This window comes from Nansenia antarctica (genome assembly GCF_963989245.1).
Source record: "Nansenia antarctica genome assembly, chromosome: 1".
NCBI classification, from domain to species: Eukaryota; Metazoa; Chordata; class Actinopteri; order Argentiniformes; family Microstomatidae; genus Nansenia; species Nansenia antarctica.
Window position 1 is genome coordinate 25475762 of NC_137674.1, and position 25000 is coordinate 25500761.

The 25000-nt window shown below is 45.0% G+C and overlaps 3 protein-coding genes across 3 annotated transcripts in view; 1 reads left to right on the forward strand and 2 right to left on the reverse strand.

The window, feature by feature from the left end:
• The window catches only part of pcnx1 (pecanex 1), a gene marked incomplete at its 5' end in the record, with an annotated part of 53745 nt that extends 41187 nt beyond the window's left edge, over positions 1 to 12558 (reverse strand). Inside the window, 6 exon segments of the mRNA XM_080537373.1 lie at positions 3199 to 5115; positions 6318 to 6386; positions 8552 to 8588; positions 9236 to 9341; positions 10389 to 10603; positions 12406 to 12558. Coding sequence (XP_080393499.1) covers positions 3199 to 5115; positions 6318 to 6386; positions 8552 to 8588; positions 9236 to 9341; positions 10389 to 10603; positions 12406 to 12558 — 2497 coding nt within the window.
• A 1986-nt stretch (positions 12559 to 14544) lies between these two features.
• On the reverse strand, positions 14545 to 19528 carry med6 (mediator complex subunit 6). The gene is made up of 8 exons (XM_080537496.1): positions 19499 to 19528; positions 19008 to 19170; positions 18788 to 18879; positions 18497 to 18579; positions 18297 to 18405; positions 15944 to 16059; positions 15402 to 15429; positions 14545 to 15045 (listed from the first exon to the last, which is right to left on the reverse strand). The coding sequence occupies exons 1-8, from the start codon at positions 19521 to 19523 to the stop codon at positions 14915 to 14917; spliced, it is 747 nt and encodes a 248-aa protein (XP_080393622.1). The 5' UTR covers positions 19524 to 19528; the 3' UTR covers positions 14545 to 14914.
• Positions 19529 to 24581: 5053 nt separating this feature from the next.
• Positions 24582 to 25000, forward strand: part of ttc9 (tetratricopeptide repeat domain 9) — a 4544-nt gene continuing 4125 nt past the window's right edge. Inside the window, exon 1 of the mRNA XM_080537507.1 lies at positions 24582 to 25000. This exon is cut by the window's right edge and continues 471 nt beyond it. Within this exon, the coding sequence (XP_080393633.1) occupies position 25000 (1 nt within the window). The 5' untranslated portion in view covers positions 24582 to 24999.

Here is a 25000-nt window from a genome sequence, read left to right on the forward strand (position 1 = left end):
CAGTCTGGAAATGTAATGTCTGCTCAAAAGAAATACCTTGCGGAGGAACGCACGCAAGGTCTTTCAATACCACGAATATCATACGGCATTTGCTGCGTTCGTCGATTCGCTCAGAGAGCGCCGAAGCGCACACTGGGCTCGACGTCATAAAGGGACCGAGTGCTTTGATTGGACGAGAGGCGTTCCACGAGTGCTGGTCAGAGTTCCAGCGCGACTTCACGAGCGTAGTGTAGGTAGTGTTCACCGACGTCATGTGACCCCGCGAGCAGGAAGTCACTTGGCCCATAGCAACAACAACTATTAGCGCGTGAGTTTTAGGTCTTCCTCTGTGCACCTTGCACAAGTGTAGATAGCGAGCGACTTTTCAGCAGCAGGACATATTTTAGATGATAAGAGGAACAGGCTGAGTGCCAAAAACGCTGAGATGCTTGTATTTCTCAAGGCTAATCTGCCAGTGATGCTGCTTAATCAGAAGTAAGGTTTGAGTCTGAAATCTCCTTAGGTGCAATGTTTTGTTTTTTTGTTTTATTGATTATTGCTGACTTGCTGTCTTATCTCCTCCTAAATATGACTTGAAACTGACTGACTTGAAACAGTATTTTATATTTGGCTATAGCCTGTTTATGTTGCAGTTTAGTTTGGGTATGTTTATTGTTCCTCAGGAAAGCTACAGTTACAGTATAAGCTCCAAGTTCTCTAAGAGCCCCTAGTTCCCCTCATTCGAGTGGAATGTTGCACATTTGATGTGACAGTGTACATTTGATTTATTATGATTTTTATTTTCACATTTTATTTGTTTTTCCTGAAGTAAGCTACAGGTGGTTGTGAATTCAATAAAACAGATGGTCGTCAATTCATGATACTTTCTCATCTCCTAATTTCATTTAAATACTTAATATACAATGTCAATGGTGTTCAGAATAATTTAAAACATAAATAATGCTACACAATAAATAGAATGCTTCAATTGCCATTTTCGACGCTGTGATCGGTGATCGGTGATATCGGATCGGCAGATCACTGATTCCAGTGATCGGTGATCGGTGATCGGCACCAAAAACCCTGATCGGAGCATCTCTACTAAGTACAAAGCACACGCTGTCCCATTATGCTAATAAAGCGTCACACAAGGAACACTATGCTTGGGTTAGGCCTGCCACTCCATGGAAACTCTCCATGGTAACCCACCCTGAGCACAGCAGCACATACTGTGTGTAGATATACTAGGCTGGCACAGAAGTGAAAGAAGAACATCCTTTCCAAATAATGGCTTCTAAAAGTTGTTGTATCACTAAAGAGGAGTTGTATTAATTCTAATTCTATGTAATCCTAAAAAAAAAAAACTCCTGGAGCCAATGCAACCAAATTGAAACACCGGAAGTGCGTTGAAATATCGATTGCTGAAAACAAAACGAGTCAACGGTTTTACCATCAGACCGCTGTCTAGTTAAGCTACTGTGAGAGCTGTTCTGTCTAGTTAAGCTACTGAGAGCTCATCTGTCTAGTTAAGCTACTGTGAGAGCTCATCTGTCTAGTTAAGCTACTGTGAGAGCTCATCTGTCTAGTTAAGCTACTGTGAGAGCTCATCTGTCTAGTTAAGCTACTGTGAGAGCTCATCTGTCTAGTTAAGCTACTGTGAGAGCTCATCTGGCAAGTTAAGCTACTGTGAGAGCTTATCTGTCTAGTTAAGCTACTGTGAGAGCTCATCTGTCTAGTTAAGCTACTGTGAGAGCTCATCTGGCAAGTTAAGCTACTGTGAGAGCTTATCTGTCTAGTTAAGCTACTGTGAGAGCCGCTGTCTAGTTAAGCTATTGTGAGAGCTCACCTGGCTAGTTAAGCTACTGTGAGAGGCTGAGAGCTCATCCATAATTAAGACAACAAGGACTGTCAACCTGACACCACCCCTTCAGCCTTATGTTACAGTGCTAACACATGCAATAATACATTAGCTCAACTGTGACGTGACCAACCAGCTCCAGTAGATAGATTGTACGCAGTGGTGTAGTCTAGTGTTTTCTAGTGGGTATACTGTGATTTTTCCCTCCCAGCCTCATATCGTTCATTTCGGAACTGCGCTCCCTGTCTAACGTTATATATATCTAACATTACATGTTATAAGGCTGATCTGTGCATGATAGTGCTGCATTTTGACATATTTCATGTTGCATTTCCCCCCTTTGATGGTACATGACGCTATAGTCAGTCCCAATGGTCCAAAATTCAAGTGCTTCGTAACATAGACGGGGTGAATTTTAGGAATGAAAGTGAAAGTGCTGTTACGTATCCTCATACATTTTTAAGTGGGTATATGGAAATCCTTGGCCTTTCCTAGTGGGTATACGGCATAGACCTGCGTATCACCTAGACAACACCACTGATTGTACGTGACAGGAGGTAGCATTAAGGCCAATGATAGTATGGTACCATGATTCATACCAATCTCATTTCTCCCCATGCATGTTAAACTGCCCTGTTCAAAGGGTGATATTAAAAATGAAAGTTTTTTCCATCTTGATCCCATATGTCATTTAGAAAATGTTTAAATCTGTTTAAAAGCAATGGGAACTGTCGAGGGTGTGAGGATGCCACACCCTAGCCCCCCAGCACTGCGTCTCCTGAAGACAGACGCTTTTTCCCCTTTACTGTGTCCCCTATGACTTCTACTGCCCCCCTTGTACTGTTTCTCTGTTTCTCTAGTGTCTATATATATTTTTTAAAAGTCTAGGTTTAGAAGATGGTGATAGAAGTAGGCCTAGATTTTTCTTTCTATCACAGAGACTGCCAATGGCCCCAGGGGGCCTGAGCTGGATTACTCTTCCTGCTACGACTGGTGGATTGATGATTCACTTGCTTAGTCAAATGTATTGATTGTAAGTCGCTTTGGAATAAGGCGTCTGCTAAATGCCAATAAGGCGTCTGCTAAAACACGTAAACAGTGTTTGGTGGTGACACTTAGTTGCAGGACAAGCTAATCTCGTTTTTAACCACATTTTTTAGACCTAATAACTGCCATGTAGGGCCTATTTAGGGCCTTGTGAATCGGATTGCTGGATTTTGAGACTTTACAGCTTTTTAAGACCACATTTTAGACTTTAAGGCTTTTTAAGATCATATTTTAGACTTTAAGGCTTTTTAAGACCAGTGGGGCCTGTCGAGGGTGTGAGTATGTATGCCACAGTGTTTGCTGGTGACACGTACCACGGGAGGAGCCTCCGCCGCCGCCGCCGTCCTGCGTCTCGGAGAAGACCGCCTGGCTGGGCAGACTGTTCCTGGACCGCGTCACGGACTCCAGCTGGGAGGCCCGGCCCAGCAGAGAGGCCGCGTCCAGAACCTCCCCCTCTTTGGCTTCCAAGTCGGATTTGGAGGTGGTGAGAGGGCGGGGCCCCGCCGGGGTCAGGCCCAGGCGGTTGGGGTCGTTAAGGCAGGCGGCGGCGGCCGCGGTGCCGCTGTCCAGACTCAGCACCCTGGTGTGGGTTTTGGCACTGCTGCCGCCGCCCCCCGCACCGGGGGTACGGCGGGAGGCTCGGCGCTTGCCTCCTGCCCGACCCCCTGCCCCTCCTCCCTCAGACCCCGCCACACCTTTCCCCGAGGAGGAGGAGGAGGAGGCTGAGGAGGCGGCGGCGGCGTGCTTGGCTTTCAGGACGCTGTAGCAGCGACCCTCGGGCGAGTGGCAGGAGTGCGAGGTGGTACTGGAGGAGGAGTCTGTGCTGAGGTGGTGGGCCGAGTGGAGGCTGGAGGCGCAGCTGAGCTCGCTCTGGTCGCTCGAGTCCTCCTCTCCTCCTCCTCCGCCCCCCCCCGCCCCCGCGGCGAACACAGCGCTGCGGGGCTTGGTCATGCCCCGCAGCGACATGTAGTCCCGGTGGCGGCTGGCGTCGAAGCTGCTCGCCCGCTTCTTGCCCGTCGTCCGCCGGCGGCCGTTGCGCCCCGCCGCCGAGGAGGATGAAGTCCGTTGGACGAGGTTGGCCGACTTCGGTCGCACGTCGTCTTTCTCCCGCTGCTGCTGCCCCCTGCTGGCGGTGCTGCCTGAGCCGTCCGCTCCCCCGGTTCTGGAGCTAGGCGGCTCCTCCTCCGTGCAGACGCAGCAGGGCTCTGCCGGTTCCTGGGCGGCGGAGGAGGGAAACGGGTCGGAAACCGGCAGTTTGGCAGCGGTCAGCTCGTTGGCGTGGGGGTTTTTGTTGGCCTCCCTCGAAGGCAGGCCGCCACCGCTCAGCCCTCGGGAGCTGCCGCCGCCGCCACCGCTGCCCAGGCTGGAAGTCCTGCCGCCGTCCCCCGTCCCCGTCGACGCGGGGGGAGCAGCGTCTGTCCGTCCCCGCTCCCGGCTTCGCTGCTCGTCCCCCGAGAGCGAGAGGAGGCTCTCCACGTGCGTGGAGCTGGTCTGCTCGCTGTGGAAGCTGCTGACCGTGCTGTTGGTGTCCCGGTCCGTGCCGCTGCAGTAGCTCTCTGTGGAGCCGCTGCTGCGTGTGCTCAGGCTCCGTAGGCTGTCCGCGCTGCGCTCCCCTCCCAGGGCCTTCCCTCCTCCGCCTCCGCAGGAACCACGGCCTCCTCCTCCTCCTCCTCCGCCACCCCCCGTGTCCCCCTGGTACAGACCGGAGCCTCCCTCCCCAGCCTCCCGGGAGGCGGAGCGGGCTATCCTGCGGGCGTCCTGGTGTCTGTAGCACTCTGCGCCCGAGGTGGAGGCCACGGCGTGGTCCTGCTGCTGCTGGTGGTAGAGCCTCTCGGCGGCCTCGCCCTCCCCCCGGTCGCCCTGTCCAGCCCTGGGGGGCCGGGCCGCCTCCAGCTCACACACGGGATCCAGGCCGCATCTCCGGGGCGGGGGGTAGAGGCCGAAGTCGGGCAGGGAGGGGTCAGGGAAGGCGGAGCCGGCGGAGCTGGAGGTGCGCGGGAGACCCCGAGAGCGAGGCTCCTTCCTGAAGGACTGAGAGGAGTGCACGGGGACTTGGGCGGCCGCCTCCGCGTCGCAGGACGAGAGGGATTGGCTGAAATGGAGATGGGCGGAGCTGCAGAGGTCTGTGGGTTCCCTGGTCAGCTCTGGGGGGCCCAGGGAGGTGGAAGGCTGCATGGAGGCGAAGGAGTCGTTGGAGACAAGGCAGTACATCTTTGGGTCTGACATCATGTCTAGAGGGGAGGGAAAAGAAAAAAAACGGAAACCGATTTGTACTTTGTACCGAACACCTTCTGATTCACAGAGTGACTCCCACACCTTCTGACTCACAGAGTGACTCCCACACCTTCTGATTCACAGAGTGGATCCCACACCTTCTGAAACATCAAATTCAAGCACCTTTCAAGGACATTCAAGACTCAATTCCCTCGAATTCAAGGACCCGACACGGCATAGTTTGAGACAGAACTAGATGAGAATTGATATAATAGGAACTATCCGCTCACAGACAACAATTAAAATGAGAGGCTTGAATGTGTGAACACTAGATGGTCTCTTGCCTTCTCTACCACAGCACAGCAAGACATTACCGTATTTTCCGGAGTATAAGTCGCACCACTAAGAAATGCGTCATGAAGAAAAAAACACATATAAATCGCACTGGACTATAAATCGCATTTATTTAGAAATGTATTTCACAAAATCCAAGACCAAGAACAGAAATTTAATCTGGAAAAGCAAGTTATTCAACTACACAATACCACACAGAACAACAGGCTGAATAGGCTAAATTAACATAACAAGCCACATTAACAGTTATTCAGCTACACAATAGCATAAAGAACATACCTGGGAGGCTGAATAGGCTAAATTAACATATCAAACCAGCTAGCCACCAAGCAAGTTACCAGTAAACAAGTTCACCAAGCTCCGTTAATGTTTCAGCTAATTCTTCAGTGGTATAGGAGCAGCATATAGTTGTGACAAGCCCAGAGCGCCCTCTGGCGGCTGTAGACGGCAATGTAAAACTATGAAAAAAACCGCGACTTATAGTCCGGAAAATACGGTATGTGAAATATGTGTAAAGTTAAGCAATTGATAGGGCTTTCACACCGGCAAAGAACCGTGCCGGTTCGCGTTCGTGTTCGGAAACCTCCGAACATTGGCGCTGTCTGGCGAACGAGCCCGCGTAGAACTTATTTACTAGTTGACCAGCTACAAGTAAAAAAAAATATATATATATATTTCTTTAGAGAGAGAGAGAGGGGAATTCAAGCACTTTCAATGACCCATGTCTATTTTCAAAAACTTTTAAGGCCTTGATTTGTTTTTTCAAGAATTTCAAGGACCCGTGGGAACCCTGGATTCAAATGAACGAGTTAAAAACACATGAAGCGACTGTCTGTGGTGAGTGTTTATAAATGAGGGCCCTCACCGTGATCCTGGCTGCAGCTCTGAACCAGACTCAAGCTGATGTCATCTGAGGTCTTTCCAATGTTTCCTCCTGCAGAGACGGAGACAGAGAGATGACGAGGCGGTCGGTGTCATCACACACTCATCCATACGGGCCCACGTTCTCCCAAGACACCCACACAGAACACAGCTCTCAGTAGGAGGAAAAACATCCGTGCCCTGTTCTACAGGACTGTGCTTTAAGACTGCCCTCAGGATCTGAGACAGATAAATGGTAAATGGTAAATGGACTGCGCCTTTTTTGCAGCTCCAAAGCGCTTTACAACGGCCTCTCATTCACCCATTCACACACACATTCACACACCAATGGCGGCAAGCTGCCATGCAAGGCGCCGGTCAGCCCGCTCACTGGGAGCAATTTTGGGGTTCAGTGTCTCGCCCAAGGACACTTCCACATGTGGCCAGTCGGGGCTCGAACCGCCGATCTGCCGACCTTGCGATCATTAGACGGCGGCTCTACCTCCTGCGCCACAGCCGCAGATGAGGTGAGGACTGCTGATATCCTGCTAGATATTCCAAGATAACCCTGTTTAAACAAAGGTCTGATGTCTTCACAACAATGGGGAGACAACGAGTGATCAAATTTTTTTGACAGATTCTACATGTGAACTGTGAACTTGCAGTACGATATTTCCAGGGGGGGTAGCTTGAGACTTGAGTAAGCCAAGTTTGTGACGGACAGCCTGAGCAAGGTAAGCACTCAGGGGGGAGGAGATTTAAAAAACACAACCCCATCAGAGCACTCGTCCCACTCCAGGCCCTGTCCTGTCATCAGAGACTTAGCTAGCCTATTAGAATGACATTGAGAGGACTTGCTGAATAATCAAAACGACAGAGTTTCCTCTGTGATCTGACACTCGACACAACGGACCTGAAGAAGTGCAACTGTAAAAGAGAGTTCAAATGTCTCCTCACAATGTCTCTGTTTCAACAGAGTGATCTGGTGACTGGCTTCCTAGCTAGTCTTATTATTATTATTATTATTATTAATCCTTTATTTAACCAGGGTAGTCATATTGAGACAGTAGCCTCTTTTTCAAATGAGCCCTGGCCAAGAAAAGCAGCACTTAATTAAAAAGACACCACATACAGTATAAAAACATAAACATGTTAAACAACATAAAATAACAACAGAAACAGTGAGCAGATACAGCCTATAAAAGATAACATAAGCACATTTGCATGTATGATTCAAAGTCTCTGTAACACACAGTTTAAAGTCAGAGAGTGGAATGAACATGTTAAGTTTCAACGTTTTCTGAAGTACATTCCACGTTGATGGAGCATTGTAACGGAATGCGGTTTTACTCAATTCAGATCTGACATTTGGCACCTTATGCAGAGTATGTCGTCTTTGCAGACCCAGCACCATACTGTTTTTAAAGCTGTGTGGTGGAAATCACCAGAGTGCTGAGTCAGACCGCCTCCCCTGGGCAGCGTGAGCCACAGTGGTCAGAGAGGCTGTGCTCCCGCTACAGAAGCACGCCAGAGGGTCACAGAGAAGAGAAGAGTGCCATGCAGGGAAACCAAAATGAAGTAGGAAGGAGAGAGTCATCATCATTCATCTTGGGGGCGGCTGTGGCGCAGGAGGTAGAGTCGCCGCCTAATGATCACAAGGTTGGCAGATCAGCGGTTTGAGTCGAGCCCCGGCTGGCCACATGTCGAAGTGTCCTGCTTGGGCAAGACACTGAACCCCAAAATTGCTCCCAGTGAGCGGGCCGGCCGGCGCCTTTCATGGCAGCTTGCCGCCATTGGTGTGTGAATGTGTGTGTGAACGGGTGAATGAGAGGCCGTTGTAAAGCGCTTTGGAGCAGCAAAAAAGGCGCTATATAAGTGCAGTCCATTTCCCGTTTGCATTTACCATCATTTAATCATTCTGGCTTTGAATCTTTGAAAGATTTGATGGCAAACAAAAGATGAGAAACAGAGAACAGTATGTGGACCCACTCAGGTGTTAAAGCTGTAGAAGGTGGTTAGTAGTGGTAGTAGTGTAGAAGGTGGTTAGTAGTGGTAGTTAACTCAGGTGTTAAAGGTGTAGAAGGTGGTTAGTAGTGGTAGCTAACTCAGGTGTTAAAGCTGTAGAAGGTGGTTAGTAGTGGTAGTTAACTCAGGTGTTAAAGCTGTAGAAGGTAGTTAGTAGTGGTAGTTACAAGCTGTAGAAGGTGGTTAGTAGTGGTAGTTAGTAGAGGTCATTACCTTTGGCTGTGGTCGTCCCTCCGTGGGGGGATGCGATCTGAATCAGAAAGGAGGAAAGGTAGGAGTGTTTTAACATAACTTAACAACTTCCCCAGTCTTCGCCCCTGTACAGCTATTACGGTAACGATAGCTATTTTGTAGCGCACATTTTCAATAAGTCAAAATGTCAAATGAGCAAACAAAAGAAAAAGTAACACACGTTACATAAAGATACACATTATGTAAGCTATACTATACACAGACAGAAACATCTCTCCCAAACACCCTTCATTGGAGCGAGTACAGCATGTGGGGAATGGCTTAACAGCTTCGGCATCAAATGTAGATGAACCAAGACCTTTTTATAGACCTCTTTGAATAGAATTTCAGACCTATTAGCGACACCATGTGATAGCTTTTTGTCATCCCAGAGGTGATGAAATTAGGGATTTCACTGCCACACAGAGAGAAAAGGAAGCGAATTGGCATTTTTTGGGTTCCAGCTTGATTAATTTCCGCGTAAATAGATGTGGTCGGACTGATTTCCTTGCAGGATCTCACTTTTAAGCCCTAGCACCTAATTTTTAGACCGAATAACTGAAACTTGAGACCTTTTAGGCCTTGTGAGTTGGATTGCTGGAACCCTGTACTTGTTGAAGGGAGAACGGAGCAGTCTACCCAATGCTGCTGGCCCCGTCTGCTCACCTGGTGGCTGGAGTCCATTCCAGTGTAAGAGTTCCTGGAGCTGCAGTCCACTGGCGGAGTCTCTTCCCGAATGAAGTCTGCCATCTCTATACCCCCGCCTGGGTCCCTGCAAACACCACACAGAGAGGGGAAGACGTTCTGGTTACCTAGCACCACAACAAAGCACTCGAGGAGCGTTACCTCCCCTGCAGTGTGGACGGACGGATGGCGCAGACAGAATGGCACCATCCGGTTCAACCAAACACAATTAGTTTTTCTCTCTTGCAACATTTCTTCTAAGAACGCAATGCTGCTGAAATTGAATAACACTTTAATTTGCAGAGGGGGGGGGGGGAACAGGTCAAAGGATCCAAGTAGCTATAAATACCCCTGACACGATTGTTTAACTAGGTGGTATGCTGAACCATACTTCTCGCCAGAAATGTTCTATGTCTATTTATCAACCCTCAGTGCTCGAGGCCAAAAAACAGATCAGCTTGTAAAACAAACCGTAAAGTGAGGGGAACAATTTTTAAAAATCAGTAATTGGATCAGTCTAGTCGGTTCTAAACTAAAACAACCCGGTATGCAACTCCATGTGTGTAGTCAACACTGCTACTGCCCCTGTGGTCGAGGTTCTCATAGTTCCCACTTGTTTTCCCTCTTCTCAGCATCCCGCTCAGCACTCCTTCAGGAATGTGCCAATGAGTCACTTCTGCAGGGCTTAGAGGAACCTCAGAGTTTTTCATTCCTGTAAAATGAGAACTATCGCCCCAGAAACAGGCAGTGGGAGGATGATCACCACAGCTGCTCTTGTTGGTCTCTGATCTCTGCCTGGAAGTGAGATGGACGCTCATTGATTTACACTGTATGTCTTCGTTTGTCGTCATCCTCCACGGAGGATAAACCTTTGACCTTTGACCTCAGCTCAGATGGAGGTCTAGATTATTTTCCTACTGCGAAAATTGAACCTCAAGCATCATTGGTGATTTTACATTTTACAACCTCACCTTGAAGTGTAGGGGGTCTGTGTGAAACTGTGAATGTGATGTATATATATAATCAGTGAAAACAGATCTACATAAATAAATATTGAAACTGGGAAAAGAGAGGGAACAATTGGGTTAAGTGGGAAGTGGGGTGGGGGAGGGTCAAGCTAAGCGTGTAACCTCACCCTGGGCCGTTGCTGTCCTCTTGGCGAGTGGCGTTGCCATCGTTGGCTCCCTCTGTGCTGGTCCTGCTGCCCTCTGTCTCCTTGGCCCTGTGCTCCACCACCTCCCCCTCATCCAGGGCGTAGTGGAGGCGGTAGTTCACTGTCTTCAGCAGCAGGAACATGGCAGCGATCACCCCACAGTAGATGCCAACGATCACCATGGTGGGAGGGAGAGCCTGATGGAGACACACAGATATATTAGTACCAGGGTTCCTACATTTCAACAAATCACATTTAAGACCTTTTTTTTTTTTTTTAGACCTCTTTGAATATCATTTTTGACCTATTCGCGACAGTAGGCTATATGATAGATTTTTGTCATCCCCGAGGTGATGAAATTAGCGATTTCACTGCCATACAGATAAAAAAGGAAGCGAATTGGCATTTTGGGGGTTGCAGCTTGATTAATTTCCGTGTAAATAGATGTGGTCGGACTGATTTCCTTGCAGGATCTCATTTTTAAGACCTAGCGCCTCATTTTTGGACCAAATAGCTGGAATTCAAGACCTTTTTTAGGCCTTACAGTTTGGTTTGCTGGATTTTAGCCTTTAAGGCTTTTTAACACCAGCGTGGGAACCCTGAGTACCCATAAAGCATAGCCCTTTTAGTACCCATAAAGCATTGCATTGTAAATATATTTCCCCATTTGAAATCAACACCTGTTGTGTGTACAGTGAGCAAAAAAAAACAAGCATTTACTCTTAGACTTTACTCTTAAACAAGCTAACATCAGTGCAGTTTGGTGAACTAAAGTACTATACAGTTGCACAAGAGATACAGTCACAGGGCATATATTTGTTATTACTGCAGCAGCACTGCTTAGCCCTTCTGCTCAATATAGACCACAGGGCTAACCATACAGTTATTTCCGCTCCTAAAATAGAACAGAGACCAGGCTCATGGAACTTTTACCTCTCGACTCCCCCTAACTTGGCCTGAATCTCTTGACTGATGTTAATCAAAACAAATGATAATTATAGACTCATTTGATCGGTCTGCTGTTGATGGCTCCTAAATATTGTTGGGCAAATGGTGCAAAGATTTCTGAATTCATAGAAATATCTGATATAGCCTAATTCAATTCAGTGACATTCACAACATGATAGTCTAGGCAGGGACTTTGTGTTGCTGCTTTCTATGCATCCTGCCTCCTCTCTGCCTCTTATTTTTCCTCGTAATGTCTTTGGCAGCAAATTGATCAATCTCAGTTTTTGACAGGCAGGGTCTTTTTTATGATGTCAGGGACCATGATATATGAGATCATCTAGGAAGACCTTGTTATTAAACTGGCAGTTGCCATAAATAAATAAACCCACAGTTGAACTCTACCAACTATTAAAAAATGTCTCCAACACTATCGGGCCATCTGGAAGTCTACAAATGAGAAGATGATTGCTAATCTCTGCTACTAGGAGGAGGCAGCTGTCAGTCATATCACAGCTAGTTGACATTGGCTATAAAATTAACTGACAGCACAAAACATCCATGTCAAAATCACAAAACCGAGTTTACAGACTGACCATTATTAAACTACATGTCATCTGATATCCATCTGTTCATGTCCTTTATTTCAGGGAATGATGCAGAATGCAAAACAAAGGAACCCCCTGGGAGGAGGTGGGCAGGCAGACAACAGAGCAGAGACCAAATAACGGGGGGGTTGACTAATCCCTGAAATGGAAACACCACGGAACGTTCCATGTCATCAACATAACTTAGAATCAGGTGTTATAATTCGATGTCTTATCATTTTCTTATTGATAAGAAGTCCTCGTAGGCAAATACGTGTCAAATACGAAAAGGGAAACTTTGTTGGAGATATGTTTAACAACGGTCCATGGACTGTAAAACGTTTCATTCCATTCCAGTGTTTAGACTGAGCCACTAACGGAGGACTTGATGTGATTTGGATGACAAAGGAGATCAACACAACAGAACACCTCGGCACCCTTATTAGCGAAGGCTGAACCACACTCACCATGTACAGCGTGAAGGGGAAGCAGAGCAGGAAGAGCCAGACGTAGAGGTGTAAAGCGTTGACGAAGGTGTTCTGATGGGGATCATAGTACCACCCGCCTGTGACTGAAGCCCAGACCCCCTGTCGGAGGATCTGGAGGGTCTGAGACCCCATGTTTGATTCCCTTCGTGTCCTGGAAGAAACGACGAGATAAACGGGGTGACACAGAGGCTAGCCTGTGCGACACATAAGGAGCCGTGCAGTGTTTTTGTTTCCAGCCCGTGGCCTGAACATCCTCACTGCAGCCATCTTCTCTCCAGCCAGCCAGCTGGGGCAATGCTCTCGGTCCTCCACGGAGGAGTCCCCTATCCCACCACGCCCCGCGCGCTGCTTCTTCTTCTTCTTCTTCGCAAACACCGATAGAAAGAGGAATACATGTCAGTAAACAGCACCCTCGTGTGGTCTTTGCATCCCCACGCTGGTTTATTTACAAAAGAAAGAAGAGAGATCGCCGGTTCAAGAAGAATAAAAACAACAGAAATGTCCAATTCTCATGTTCACCTCTGATAATGTGCATGGAGAGAAACGTCTGCTTCTATTACAAAAGCTAGAAACAATAACATTCAACAACACTAACAAACATTCACACCTGAAACACACCCCACATCTAAAACATTGAATATGATCATTTTGGATACCTTTTGTAACAGTCAATAGAGACACCATGACCTATACACTAGGGCTGCAACTAACGATTATTTTGGTAGTCGACTAATCTGTCGATTATTTTTCTGTTAGTCGCGATTAGTCGTGTGGCTTTTCGCTGCGCGTAAATGGCGACGCAGAAGCATAAATCCGGCTTAACTAGCTATCTAACCTAACGTTACGCCAAGCTACAGCTGCTCACAGAGCTAGTTGACTGGCTAGCTAGCATTGCTGGCTAGACTACAGACAGCTCACGTTAGTAGGCTACGCTTGGCGCTGTTTATCTTACAGACAGCTCGCTGGTGGACTCAACATAATTGAAATAGCATTCACTTATCAAGCATCATTCATGATCATCCACCATGACTACCTGGTATTTTAATAGCGACCACCCCTCACTTCATTTCATCTCGCGTTCTCCTGGCTTCAACATGGAAAACCCCTGCTACGTAACGTTACATACAAGCGCCTCTGTCTGTCACATGCGTGCCACAGGGCAAATAAATTAATAGCACAAACGCTCATAGCATGTACAGCCCTGTCCATGAGACGTTGTTTTCCAACATGTAACAGTAAAGCTAACATAAACATTACGACCCTAACAATATAACGTTAGCCAGTTGGCTAACAACGTTAGCTAAAACTTACCCAGCTGATTCTTGCATGGCTCCCGTTTAAAAAAAAAAAAAAAAAAAAAAAAACGTTTTTTAGAAAAAATGTTTTTATGCGATTAGTCGACAGCAACATTTCACGTCGACGAATTTTCGTGGTCGATTAGTCGTGGCTAATCGACTAATCGCTGCAGCCCTAATACACACTGTTTTCCTGTCCACCACCATTCTGAAGATGCACATGCAGTATGGCTGATAGATACTGGAAATATCAATATTAATCAAGTAGACCTTCAGAATTCATCCCATGCTTGAAATGATTCTCATACCTCCATGAAATTTGCCACATTATTCTAAGAAATACCGCTATTGATACTCTTTGACCTAAATTAGATTGCATTTTATTGAAGGCTTGAACAATTTATATAATGAAAAAAATACTCTCAAAACTCAAAGGTATTTATAATTTTCAAAGGAATACAAAAACATTGTCTTTTCTCAATTTCAAGTAAAAATAAATAAATAAAGAATACTAAAATTACTAATTGAGAAGAAAAATCTGAATAGTTAATGTTCTGCAGACAGCGCATAAAACAGTGAGTCCTAAAGTCACGACCTCTAGGCCAGATACTGCTGACGTCAACAGTAAACAGAGATAGGAGCTGATGTCAGCAGATCATTGTTACCTGGGGGGTATTCCATCAACGTCGCTAAAGGAAAATCCTGGCTTATTTTTGATAACTCTCGCGAGACTTATCAGACTAAACCTGGATTTTCCTTTAGCGACGTTGATGGAATACCCCCCTGGCCTCTACCAACATAAAAAAAGACAAAGAGATGTAAAGACATTGTATACAATACACAAAAAATACTTTTAATGTCCAATAACATCAAGAGGGTAACGATGGTAGCAATAGGCCACTAAAGATAGCCATGTTGGCAATATTACAAAGTTTAAGAACATAAATGGCATATCCCAGGGGTTCTGGCACCGGCAAAAAGCATTTTATCATACCCATCCATTTTATGAAACTTTCAAAGTGAGTCGTGAGTCGTGACCATGAGTTATTTGTCATGGATGGACTCCCGTTTCTGTTAGTCCAACTCCAATAAGCCACAAACAGCTTTTAGCAATGTTCTGCCAGGTAGGGTTTACCTGGTTTACTTCCCAGTATACATTCAAGAAAAGATCTCACTGTAGCCTCACTGTAGCCTCACTGTAGCCTCGCCCGTTTCTCAGGGGGTGGCTTGCTGGGAGGAGCTGTGGCAGATGACTTGGTGGCCGGCTCTCTCTCTTCCTGTTTCACTGCCTCCGCTGGGGGTTCCGGTTCCTTCTTCACCTCCACTGCAACACGATATTAATTGAATTAATTAATTTTGCCATTCAGCAGACGCTTTTAATCCAAAGCGATTTACAATTACAGGGACATTCCCCCTGGAGTAACTGAGGGCTAAGTGCCTTACTCAAGGGCACACTAGTAGTGGTGTGGTTTCAGGATCACAAGTCCATCTCACTATCCACTAGACCACCACTACCCCAATATACCCAATATAGGACAGGTAAAGAAAAGAAGACAGACTTTACTGATGTTTTCCAGAATCCAGGTGTGAACACGCCCCCAAATCACTTAAACCTATTACAAATTAATGACTTCTAAAAACATCAATAATGACTCAACAGTATTTGCTCTGATATCTTACCTGGAATGGGCTTCTCTCCAGGTTTGGGCTGAAATGGTCAAATACAATGGAAAAGGTAAAAACATACAAACACAGATTATCAAAAAGCAATCCAAACCTAAAATGAAATGGACACTTACTGTAAGAGAGGCTTTGACATTTTATTTGGAGCCCAATTTAAAGGAAAAAAAGTCTAATTAACAGAAAGATTGTCTATTTTTCATTTCACCACAGAAAAGATCAATATATCAGCAGATGTAAGAAAGGCTCTGACATCGTATCGTTTCTGTCTGATCTCGGCACATGACCTTATGTAACAAACATGTCAATAAACATGTCGATCAATAAATCCAAGTAAACTAAACTCCATGCTGACTGTGCATTCTGACCGATGCCCTGGGGGGCGAATTAGTGCACCTAACCCATGTCAACCCACAGTTCTTTACAAACCCTCCCCAAAACGTACCATTCCTGACCGGCTATACTATGACACAATGTTAAACAAAATAATATATCTATTGGGTGGATGACTCCAATGACTGGCAAATTATTGTGTCATGTACCTGATAAAATGTTGGGGGGAATTTAGACCGGAGGTCCATAAGCAGTGTGTCCACACGTTGTCTCTGAAATAGCGAACTGGGTTCCTCTTTCTTCTTGGACTTTGGCTTGGCTTTTTCTGTAAACATAGAGGCACACAGAGGACCGAAGCTGTTTCAAAAAACATCTAGTCAATAACGTCACCCAATATGCATTATCAAAGTCTTATCAAAAACTGACCGTTTATCTCCTTCATAGCTTACCTCAGGGTTCCTACAACTTTCAACAAGTCAAATGTAAGACCTTTTTAGACCTATTTGAATAGAATTTTTGACCTTTTCGTGACACTATGTGACACGATCTGGTGGAATGATCATGGAGGGGGCAAAGTTTTTCTGTTTTTTACATATGCTTAAACTACAGATTGTAAGTTGATGTGTCATACATAGAAATTGGGAAAAAATTTGAAGACGACATGAATATTTGAAACTTGTTAACCCTGAAAACTAAATCCTGAGAAAACGGCCTTCAAAGATTTGGGACTTTTTCACACCTTCACACCGGGAGGTAATGGGCGGTAACAATAGCTGGTCAACCCCACCCCCAACCACTCCCCCTCTAGATTGACAGCTATCAGCTGTCAATACCTGTCAGTATTGGTCACTGGGTCAGACAGCTATAGTAGGTATATAGAAGGTATTACCTAAGCTAATTACCCAGCTTATTATTATTTATGGTTGTTGTAACTGTTATTGTTAGTCTTTTAATTATACAAAAAAGTCTTCAATCAGAATCAGAATTTATTTTACAGTACACAAGAATATTATATTATTATTTTGAAAGTGTGATCGATCGATAGATAGTTTGATTGTGTGATAGATAACTTGATATTCTGAAAGTGTGATAGATAGATCGATAGATCAATAAAGAAAAGAGTGTAAAAAAAAAAGTTATTGTGTCAACTTGCATTGCTGTCATCACAGCGGTCTGGCTGGCGTAGTGGTTAAGGCAGCCGACTGGAGTTCCAGGCAGCCGACTAATCGTGTCAGTTCTTGTAAATTAGCCTGCACCATAATTTTATAGCCTACATACTTTTTTAGATGAGATTTTAGATTAGATTCAGACAACGAAATGCAGTAAAAAGTGTGTCTGAAGAGGGATTTGAACCACCGATATAAAATTACGAATAAATCCTATGGCAGCGGTCGATACCACTAGGCCATTGTGGCGTTATGACGGTTTGTAGCCTGCTGCTGATATCACCACAGTAGTAAATATTCATTTATTAAAATATGAACATAACAATAACTGGGGCTAGTATGACCTACGCATTTAATCGGTCAGCAATTTCTTGCCAAACCATTTCCCTCGCCTTGTTAATTGCGGCAGTATTGCACTATTATACATCTTATTTTTCCGTCTTCATAAAAATCAATAATTCGGAATGCTGCGCAAATGTAGAACCCCTGCAGAGTGGAGTATCTTCATTTCGACAGATCGACTCTTCTGGGCTTTTTATGTCTGCGTGCACGCGCCCATATCGAAGATATGTAAGCCTGTCTTCTGTGAACACTGATGACACAAGGCTGATCCTCGTTCGAGGAATCACCTGAGGCTTGAATTCCAATCTCGAGTTGCCTGAGCGCCGCATTTATTTATATCGCCGCTATACTGATCCACCTTTAGTGGAATGACCCCCAGGTGGAAACTGCTGCCAATGTTACTCAATGTTTGTTGCTGTCCTGTTGTTTACTTTGTCTACTGTATGTTGTATGTATCGTCACTGTTGCACTTGAAGCATGAAAGTACCATGCCCAAGACACATTTCCCCTCGGGGACAATAAAGTACAATCAATCAATCAATCAAACATTAGTGTTAGTCACTGGGTCAGATAGACTTTTCAAAGAGAAGTTTACAGTACTTAGCTAGATATTGCTAACATTATCACCTAGCAATGTTATTACTGTAGCTAATTAGCCTATTATGGTAGCTTTTTGTCATCCTTGTCGTGATTAAATTAGGGATTTCACTGCCATACAGACAAAAAAGGAAGGGAATTGGCATTTTTTGGGTTCCAGCTTGATTAATTTCCGCATAAATAGATGTGGTCGGACTGATTTCCTTGCAGGATCTAATTTTTAAGACCTAGCACCTCATCTTTAGACCGAATAGCTGAAATCTGGGACCTTTTTAGGCCTTATAAACCGGATTGCTGGATTTTAGACTTTACGGCTTTTTAAGACCAGCGCGGGAACCCTGTTACCTGGTTTCATGCTAATTGAATTAATACTGCAACTTGATAATAATAATTTAAAAATATATATATATTTAATTAAAGTTAAAAACACTGGAAATAACCCAATATCGGAACCAACCTCTCTCCTCCTGATCTTTAAAGTGCCACCAGTACCCTTTAGACGGGTGATAGCGACAGTATGACATGGCCTCATCAAACGCAGACTGGACGCCGTGGACAGCAGACAGCTGGAAAGACAGTAAAAGAGTTACAGAAGCCAGGACATAACCACTCCATAGGATAAGATAGTGAAGAGAAGGTTCGCAGGTTGACTCTTACCACTCTGGACCCAATAACTGATCCGAGGTCTGGGGCTTGATAAACCACTCCAGCTATGATGTAGTAGTCAGATATTGGTATGACTGAGGAACGGGTAAACACAATAAGAACAGGGTAGCAACCTATTAGAGGCTTGAGCAGAAGGATTTTACAGACATATGATTATTTACAATGTTTTTGTTTGTTTGTAGTAAGGGCTGTATTTACACATAATGATACAATTGGCTGAGTCAATGTCTAAAGCTTAAAAATAATAATAATTGAAATGAATGAATCTGAATCACTGCTCACCTTGATTAGGAGACTGTCTCTGCTGTTTACGGATGATGTAAAGTATGGGTTCTTGAGCGTGAAGGAGGATATACTCCACTCCAACCATTTGACTTAAGTGTAAAAAGAAAAGAGTTCATAATATTACCAAATTACCACAGCCATAGTTCACAAAACAAATGACATGATGTTAAGCAATGATGTCTATGTAGAGTGAGTCATTGGTCGAAGAAACCCTTACTTCAGATGCTCCAGAGTGAGCCTCTGCATCTTCACCACCTCGTTGTTACAGGTGCGGTCGTAGAAGGGATTGCTCCTCTCAGAGAAATAGTCCAGCACATTCCCAGGGTTGAGAATAGGCACCCAGCCACTGTCAACCCAGGATATACCAAGAAGGTTGTTGTCTCGAGAGAAAATGATAAACAAATAGTTGTATACAGTCAAAAGAGCACACTTGTAACATTCAACCTAATAATAATAATTATAATACTGCTACTACTATTACTACTACTACTACTAATAATAATAATAATTGACCATCGTTTAGCGCTAGTCTAGGGTTAGCAGCTAGCTATGTGCTGTCATTCAAAACCTGCTTGTTGTGAGTTATGTGTTGTCTTTAGTTGCCGAGTAGCTAAAGACACATTCGTCTATTAATCTATATCATTAGGCACAAAATGCCGATCTTCAATGAATCAGGGAACATTCAAACTAGCTGGCGAGCTAAGATACCTCGTAAATCCACCGACGCCATCATGTAAACAATGGTCGCACAGGAATGTCGAATATGTCGCACATAGATGACGTGTCATTGAATGGGGCGTCATGAGAACACTTGCTGTAATGCCATGGTAATATTGACAACTGGGAAATGCGTTTAACAGCTTTCTTGTCGATGGCGGGCGGCAAACGCTTTTTTGCATTTTACCTCAATTTCAATAACAACTGGAAAAATTGCGGTGTTCTAAAACTGTTGACAAGTAGTGTACATTAGCACATCTGAAGATGACTGGGGTAGCCTACATACTGCCCTCGGGGACATCTGACTTGTTGACTCTATTCATAGCTTTCAGTCACGTGGTTTCTTCCCTAGCAACCACCAACCTGACGGGCAAAAAGTATCATAGCAACATCGCTCAACATGGCTGCCTACTATTTAGACCACCTCACTCATGAAGAACTATCAAGATACACGACGGTGATAGGAGTGGAGGATTGACACCATTCAAATAGTGTTGGATTCCCTGTCTTCTACTCTATCCGGACACGTTGGAATTATTTTCCTAACCCCCGGAGAATCAAAGTTATTGACCTGCAAAGGGTGCCTCCTTGACCGGCTTTTCCCGTGAATAACACCGGTTATGGAGGTGGTACAAACATAAGACTATTATTGCTAAATTCACCATCAGTATACGGTCATTTTGAGCCCTTAACCACCGCGCTGACACCCCGAGAAGATATACTTTTAATATGAAACTCGATCAACCGGGCGTTCACCGGCTGCTGGACGAAACTCCCAACTCCCGCTGTCAGCGAGACGAGGGAATATTTATATCCGGGAATTCGCTCCTTGCTGTGTCCACGGTGATAGGAGTGGAGGATCGACTCCATTCAAATAGTGTTGGATTCCCTGTCTTCTACTCTATCCGGACACGTTGGAATTATTTTCCTAACCCACGGGGAAAAAAAGTTATTAACCCGCAAAAAGTGGGTTTTGCCCGTGGGTTTTGCCCGCAAAAAGTGCCTTTTGCCCGTCAGGTGGGCGTTTCCACTATGCTGTGACGTCACATGAAAGCTATGAATAGACAGGAAGCCCACAGTGGAGGTTGACAGAGGAGGGGGAGGAGGTGCATGTCTCCATCAGGACAGGCGCATTGTCCCCAAACCACCACCAGTGCAATGATGGCATCGTACCACTGCAATGGAAAGATGTTCCCCAAGGACACCTGCCCTGAAGACGCCCTGAAGAACACCCACACCCGCCCCCTGAATGCATTGAATAATCAATTAGGCTACTGTTTGTGATGATGCTGTCAGCGTTTGAAAATCGAAAATGCTTTAATTTGTCTTCATGTCATAAACGTTGAAAATAATATATATATATATAATATATATACAGTATATAAACCCCAATCCATGCTTGCTGTCTGCCTTCCTTGTGGTAGGAGCCTACAGTTAGAGATCTTCAAAGGTTGTGGTATAATACAGCGTTTCCCAAACTGTGGGTCGCGACCCCCTAGTGGGGCGCGGGGGTACTGCAGGGGGGGGCGCAGAAATAATATGGGAGGGGAAAAAAATGCACACACAAGAGCTGTAAACAAACACTGCTTGCTTAAGGTTACCATCAGGGGTGTTGTGGGCGTTGGATGATAAAAATGAGAACCTGAATGGAGCGCAGGCCATAAACTGTAACAAAGAGGCAGCGAGGGGGCTCCATTCACGTCATTGACGCGCGCTCCATTCACGTCATTGACGCGCGCACTCCCTCCTCCAGCTATCTAGCAGCAACAACAACAATGGATAAGTTTATGAAAGAGCCAGAAGCTAAACGAAAAGCGAAGGAGCCCATGACAAACGTCCCAAAGCCAAAGTCAAGAAAGTATGACGATACATACCTCTCCCTGGGCTTCACGTCTAATGTGGTCGGTGCGGAGGAACGACCACTGTGTGTCCTCTGTCTCAAAACTTTAGCGGCAGAAAGCATGAAGCCTAGCAAGTTGAAACGTCACTTGGAGACCACACACCCGACTGATGTGAAGAAGCCCCTCGATTTCTTCAAGAGAAAACTCCAAGAATACCGTGGTCAGCAGAGCCGTTTCGTTAAAACAGCATCTGTTACGTCTAATGCTCAACTTGCCTCCTACAAAGTGGCATATCGTATCGCCCAGTCTAAAAAACCACACACCATCGCTGAGGAGTTAATACTCCCTGCTGCAATAGATATGGTTTCACATATGATAGACGAGGCAACAGCCCAAAAACTCAAAGCTATCCCCCTGTCAAACAACACTATTGCGAGACGCATCAATGACATCTCAGAAGACATGAAAGAGCAGCTTGTTGAGAAAATAAAAGACCAACGCTTTGCGCTCCAGGTAGACGAGGCCACAGATAGTAACAAGGACTGTCTGTTAATAGCGTATGTCAGATACATTGATGCGGAGGGTTTGAGCGAGGATTTGCTATTTTGCAACTATGTCCCAAACAGAGCAACAGCTGATGAACTGTTCAAAATCATAGACAAATACCTGAGTGAAGCCGATCTGAAATGGGAGGACTGTGTGGGGATATGCACCGACGGTGCCCAGGCCATGGCAGGAAAACGGGGAGGGCTCCAGACGCTCATCAAGCGCGTTGCACCGAAAGCAGTGTGGACTCACTGCATAATACACAGGGAGGCACTCGCGTCAAAGCAGCTGAGTCCAGAGTTGAATGACGTTTTGTCTCATGTTATCACCACCGTCAATTACATAAAAACAAGACCACTGAAAGCTCGCATTTTTTCCGCTTTGTGCGAGGAGATGGGCTCCGAGCACACAGCCGTGCTATTTCACAGCGAGTCGCGTTGGCTCTCTCGCGGAAAGGTGCTGTCCAGGGTGCTATCGCTGAAAGATGAGATCCGAATCTACTTGGAGGAGGAAGGGAACGAACTTGCCAGCAAGTTTAATGATGAAGACTTCCTCATGAAATTGGCCTACCTAAGCGACATGTTTGAGAAGCTCAATGAATTGAATCTACAGTTGCAGGGCAACAACACACACCTTCCACATCTGGCAGACAGGATACAATCTTTCACACGGAAACTGGACATGTGGGGCAGGAGACTTGAACAGGGGGACATCGACTCATTTGGGAATCTGAAGGCATTCATCAAGACCAATGAGCTGCAGAGCACAGTGGTTCCATGTATGAGAGAGCACATCTCAGCCCTGAAACAAAGCTTCCAGAAATACTTCTCTGTGGATGACAGTGCCAAATACGACTGGATTAGAGATCCATTTGTTGCACCACCACCTGCCATGTTCAGCACAGCGGAAGAGGAACAGTACATCGACATGACTTCAGAGTCAACCATGAGGCTGCAGTTCACATCCACGACTTTGGCTGGGTTTTGGATTGGAGTGGAGAAGGACTACCCTCTCATTGGACAGAAAGCTGTGGGAATACTGCTGCCTTTTGCAACATCGTACCTGTGTGAGATAGGCTTTTCTGCTGTTGCTGCTATCAAAAGCAAATACAGGTCGAAGTTGAACATTGAGAATGAACTGAGAGTGGCAGTCTCAAAACAACAACCCCGCTTTGAGAAGATTTGCAAGGCAAAGCAAGCACACACAAGTCATTGATCGTAATTGTGATAGAAATGTGAGGAGTAAGAATAGTGATGCAGTAGAAATTAGTTAATGTTGATATGTTGAATATTTCAGTGGCACAGGATCATTTGCCAAGCACTTATGTTCCTTTTCAAACCATAATAAAATATAAAACTATAGTTGGATATACTGTATGTGTCTTGTTATTATTAGAAGAGAAAATGTAATGTTTTTACAACTTTATACAATTAATTATATCAATCTAGGTGGGAACCGGGTTAGGGGGGGCCCGAAAATATTTCCAATTACCCAAGGGGGGCCTGATTGAAAAAGTTTGGGAACCACTGGTATAATATGTCGTGAGCTTAGAATTATAAGGTTCTATCTCCGTTTAGGGTAGTTCAGAGATATTGAGCTGAATGAAGTTTTTACATTCCATTATGTTCTGTAAGATGGAACCTTTGTATTTTATGAATTACTAACTCAAAAATGTCAACATTTTAAAAACTAACACCACACAGGCATTAATAAACACCTAATGGATCAGATTATGTAAATATATATATATATACATTTTGACAAAAATGTAGATAGAACCTTATAATTCTAACGTCACGATGTGTCTGAATAGGCAATGACATGGTTGTGAACACATAACTGGTAACAACCCAGGGTTTGTTTCCCTGAGATAAACGGGACCTGAACCCCATGTAGCCTATATGGTGAATATTTAGGCATTGAGGACAACAGTCTGTATTGACTGTATTGTATTGGCTGTGTCTGTTTTGTCACTTTCTCACTGTGACTAAGTCTAAGTCACTTAATTTCAGTTAGGCCTGAACAGTCATTTAGTAATTTCAAGTAGTCTTAAACTGTTACCCTTAACGACATCAGGCTAGACAGAGAGCAAACATTTATTTCTTCAAATGATCTGTTTGCAATTGACATGCTTTTTTTAACAGCTCACTAAAGGAAGAATAGCCTACTCTACGTTTTAAACCAGAGTTGGAATTCCATCAAGTAGGCCTATTATAACTTCTAGACACACCCAAACAGCTGCAATTCAGTGGTGAATGTGCCTCCTGGCACTATTTTGAGATATTCAATATTTCAAAAGTCTCCACACTTCGCAGTGGCCTGGAAGAGGTTTATAATAACCAAAAATACACCAATAAAAAAGAGAGAGAGTACCATAGCCTATAACTTGGATGGTTATTCACAGTAATAGCCTGTTATATTTCAGCATCCTTTCTGTCTCAGTAACGTTGGGAGTGGGACACAATAACACGAACTCAAATGACATCATCATTACAGAGGATAGCTGGACTTCAGCGCAACGAAAAAGGAACAACGTCAAGTCAACACTGCAGACCCCTACAGTAAAGCGTGCTCGTGATTTCTATCGGGAGGTTCTGAACAGACACGCGAGATAGACCGTTATCTTTCATCTATGAATGACTGCATTTGACTGCATTCTTTCTGACAGATAGAAAAGCGATGAGCGCCCGCACGGGGCATGTGTCTGAACCTGTTGTGTTCTAGTCAAAATTCACGTTGTGAAGACGAGACAGCGAGATGTACTAATGCAGGCGATGCACGACCAATTGACGGTAACGGGGAAAACGGGAGTGAACGGAATAGCGCGCGGAGGAGCAGACTGGCAGTGGCACCCATTATAGACTTGCGCGCCCGCCGACGGGAAAAAAACTGCGTCGTTCGCGACCAACCGACAATTTACTGGAATGAAGAAGACGCACGAAGGAGGCATGCGGGACTGACACCGAATCAATCGACATCTTTTCTCTAACCAAATCAGTCAAGACAACACTAGTAGAACGGTTGATCATTTGTGTGATAACGAACTGTGAAGAACGTCGAATTAGGCGGCCTAAGTAGGCTATTTAATTGTATTATTGCGCAAAGA

Excerpts from the sequence above, each read along its gene's own strand:
- med6 (XM_080537496.1), bottom strand. The coding sequence starts at position 19,523 with ATGATGGCGTCGGTGGATTTACGAG. Across the intron at positions 19,171-19,498 it reads GGCGTCGGTGGATTTACGAG|ACAACAACCTTCTTGGTATA; the intron begins GTATCTTAGCTC and ends TTTTCTCTCGAG. Across the intron at positions 16,060-18,296 it reads TAAAGATCAGGAGGAGAGAG|AAAAAGCCAAGCCAAAGTCC; the intron begins GTTGGTTCCGAT and ends CTATGTTTACAG.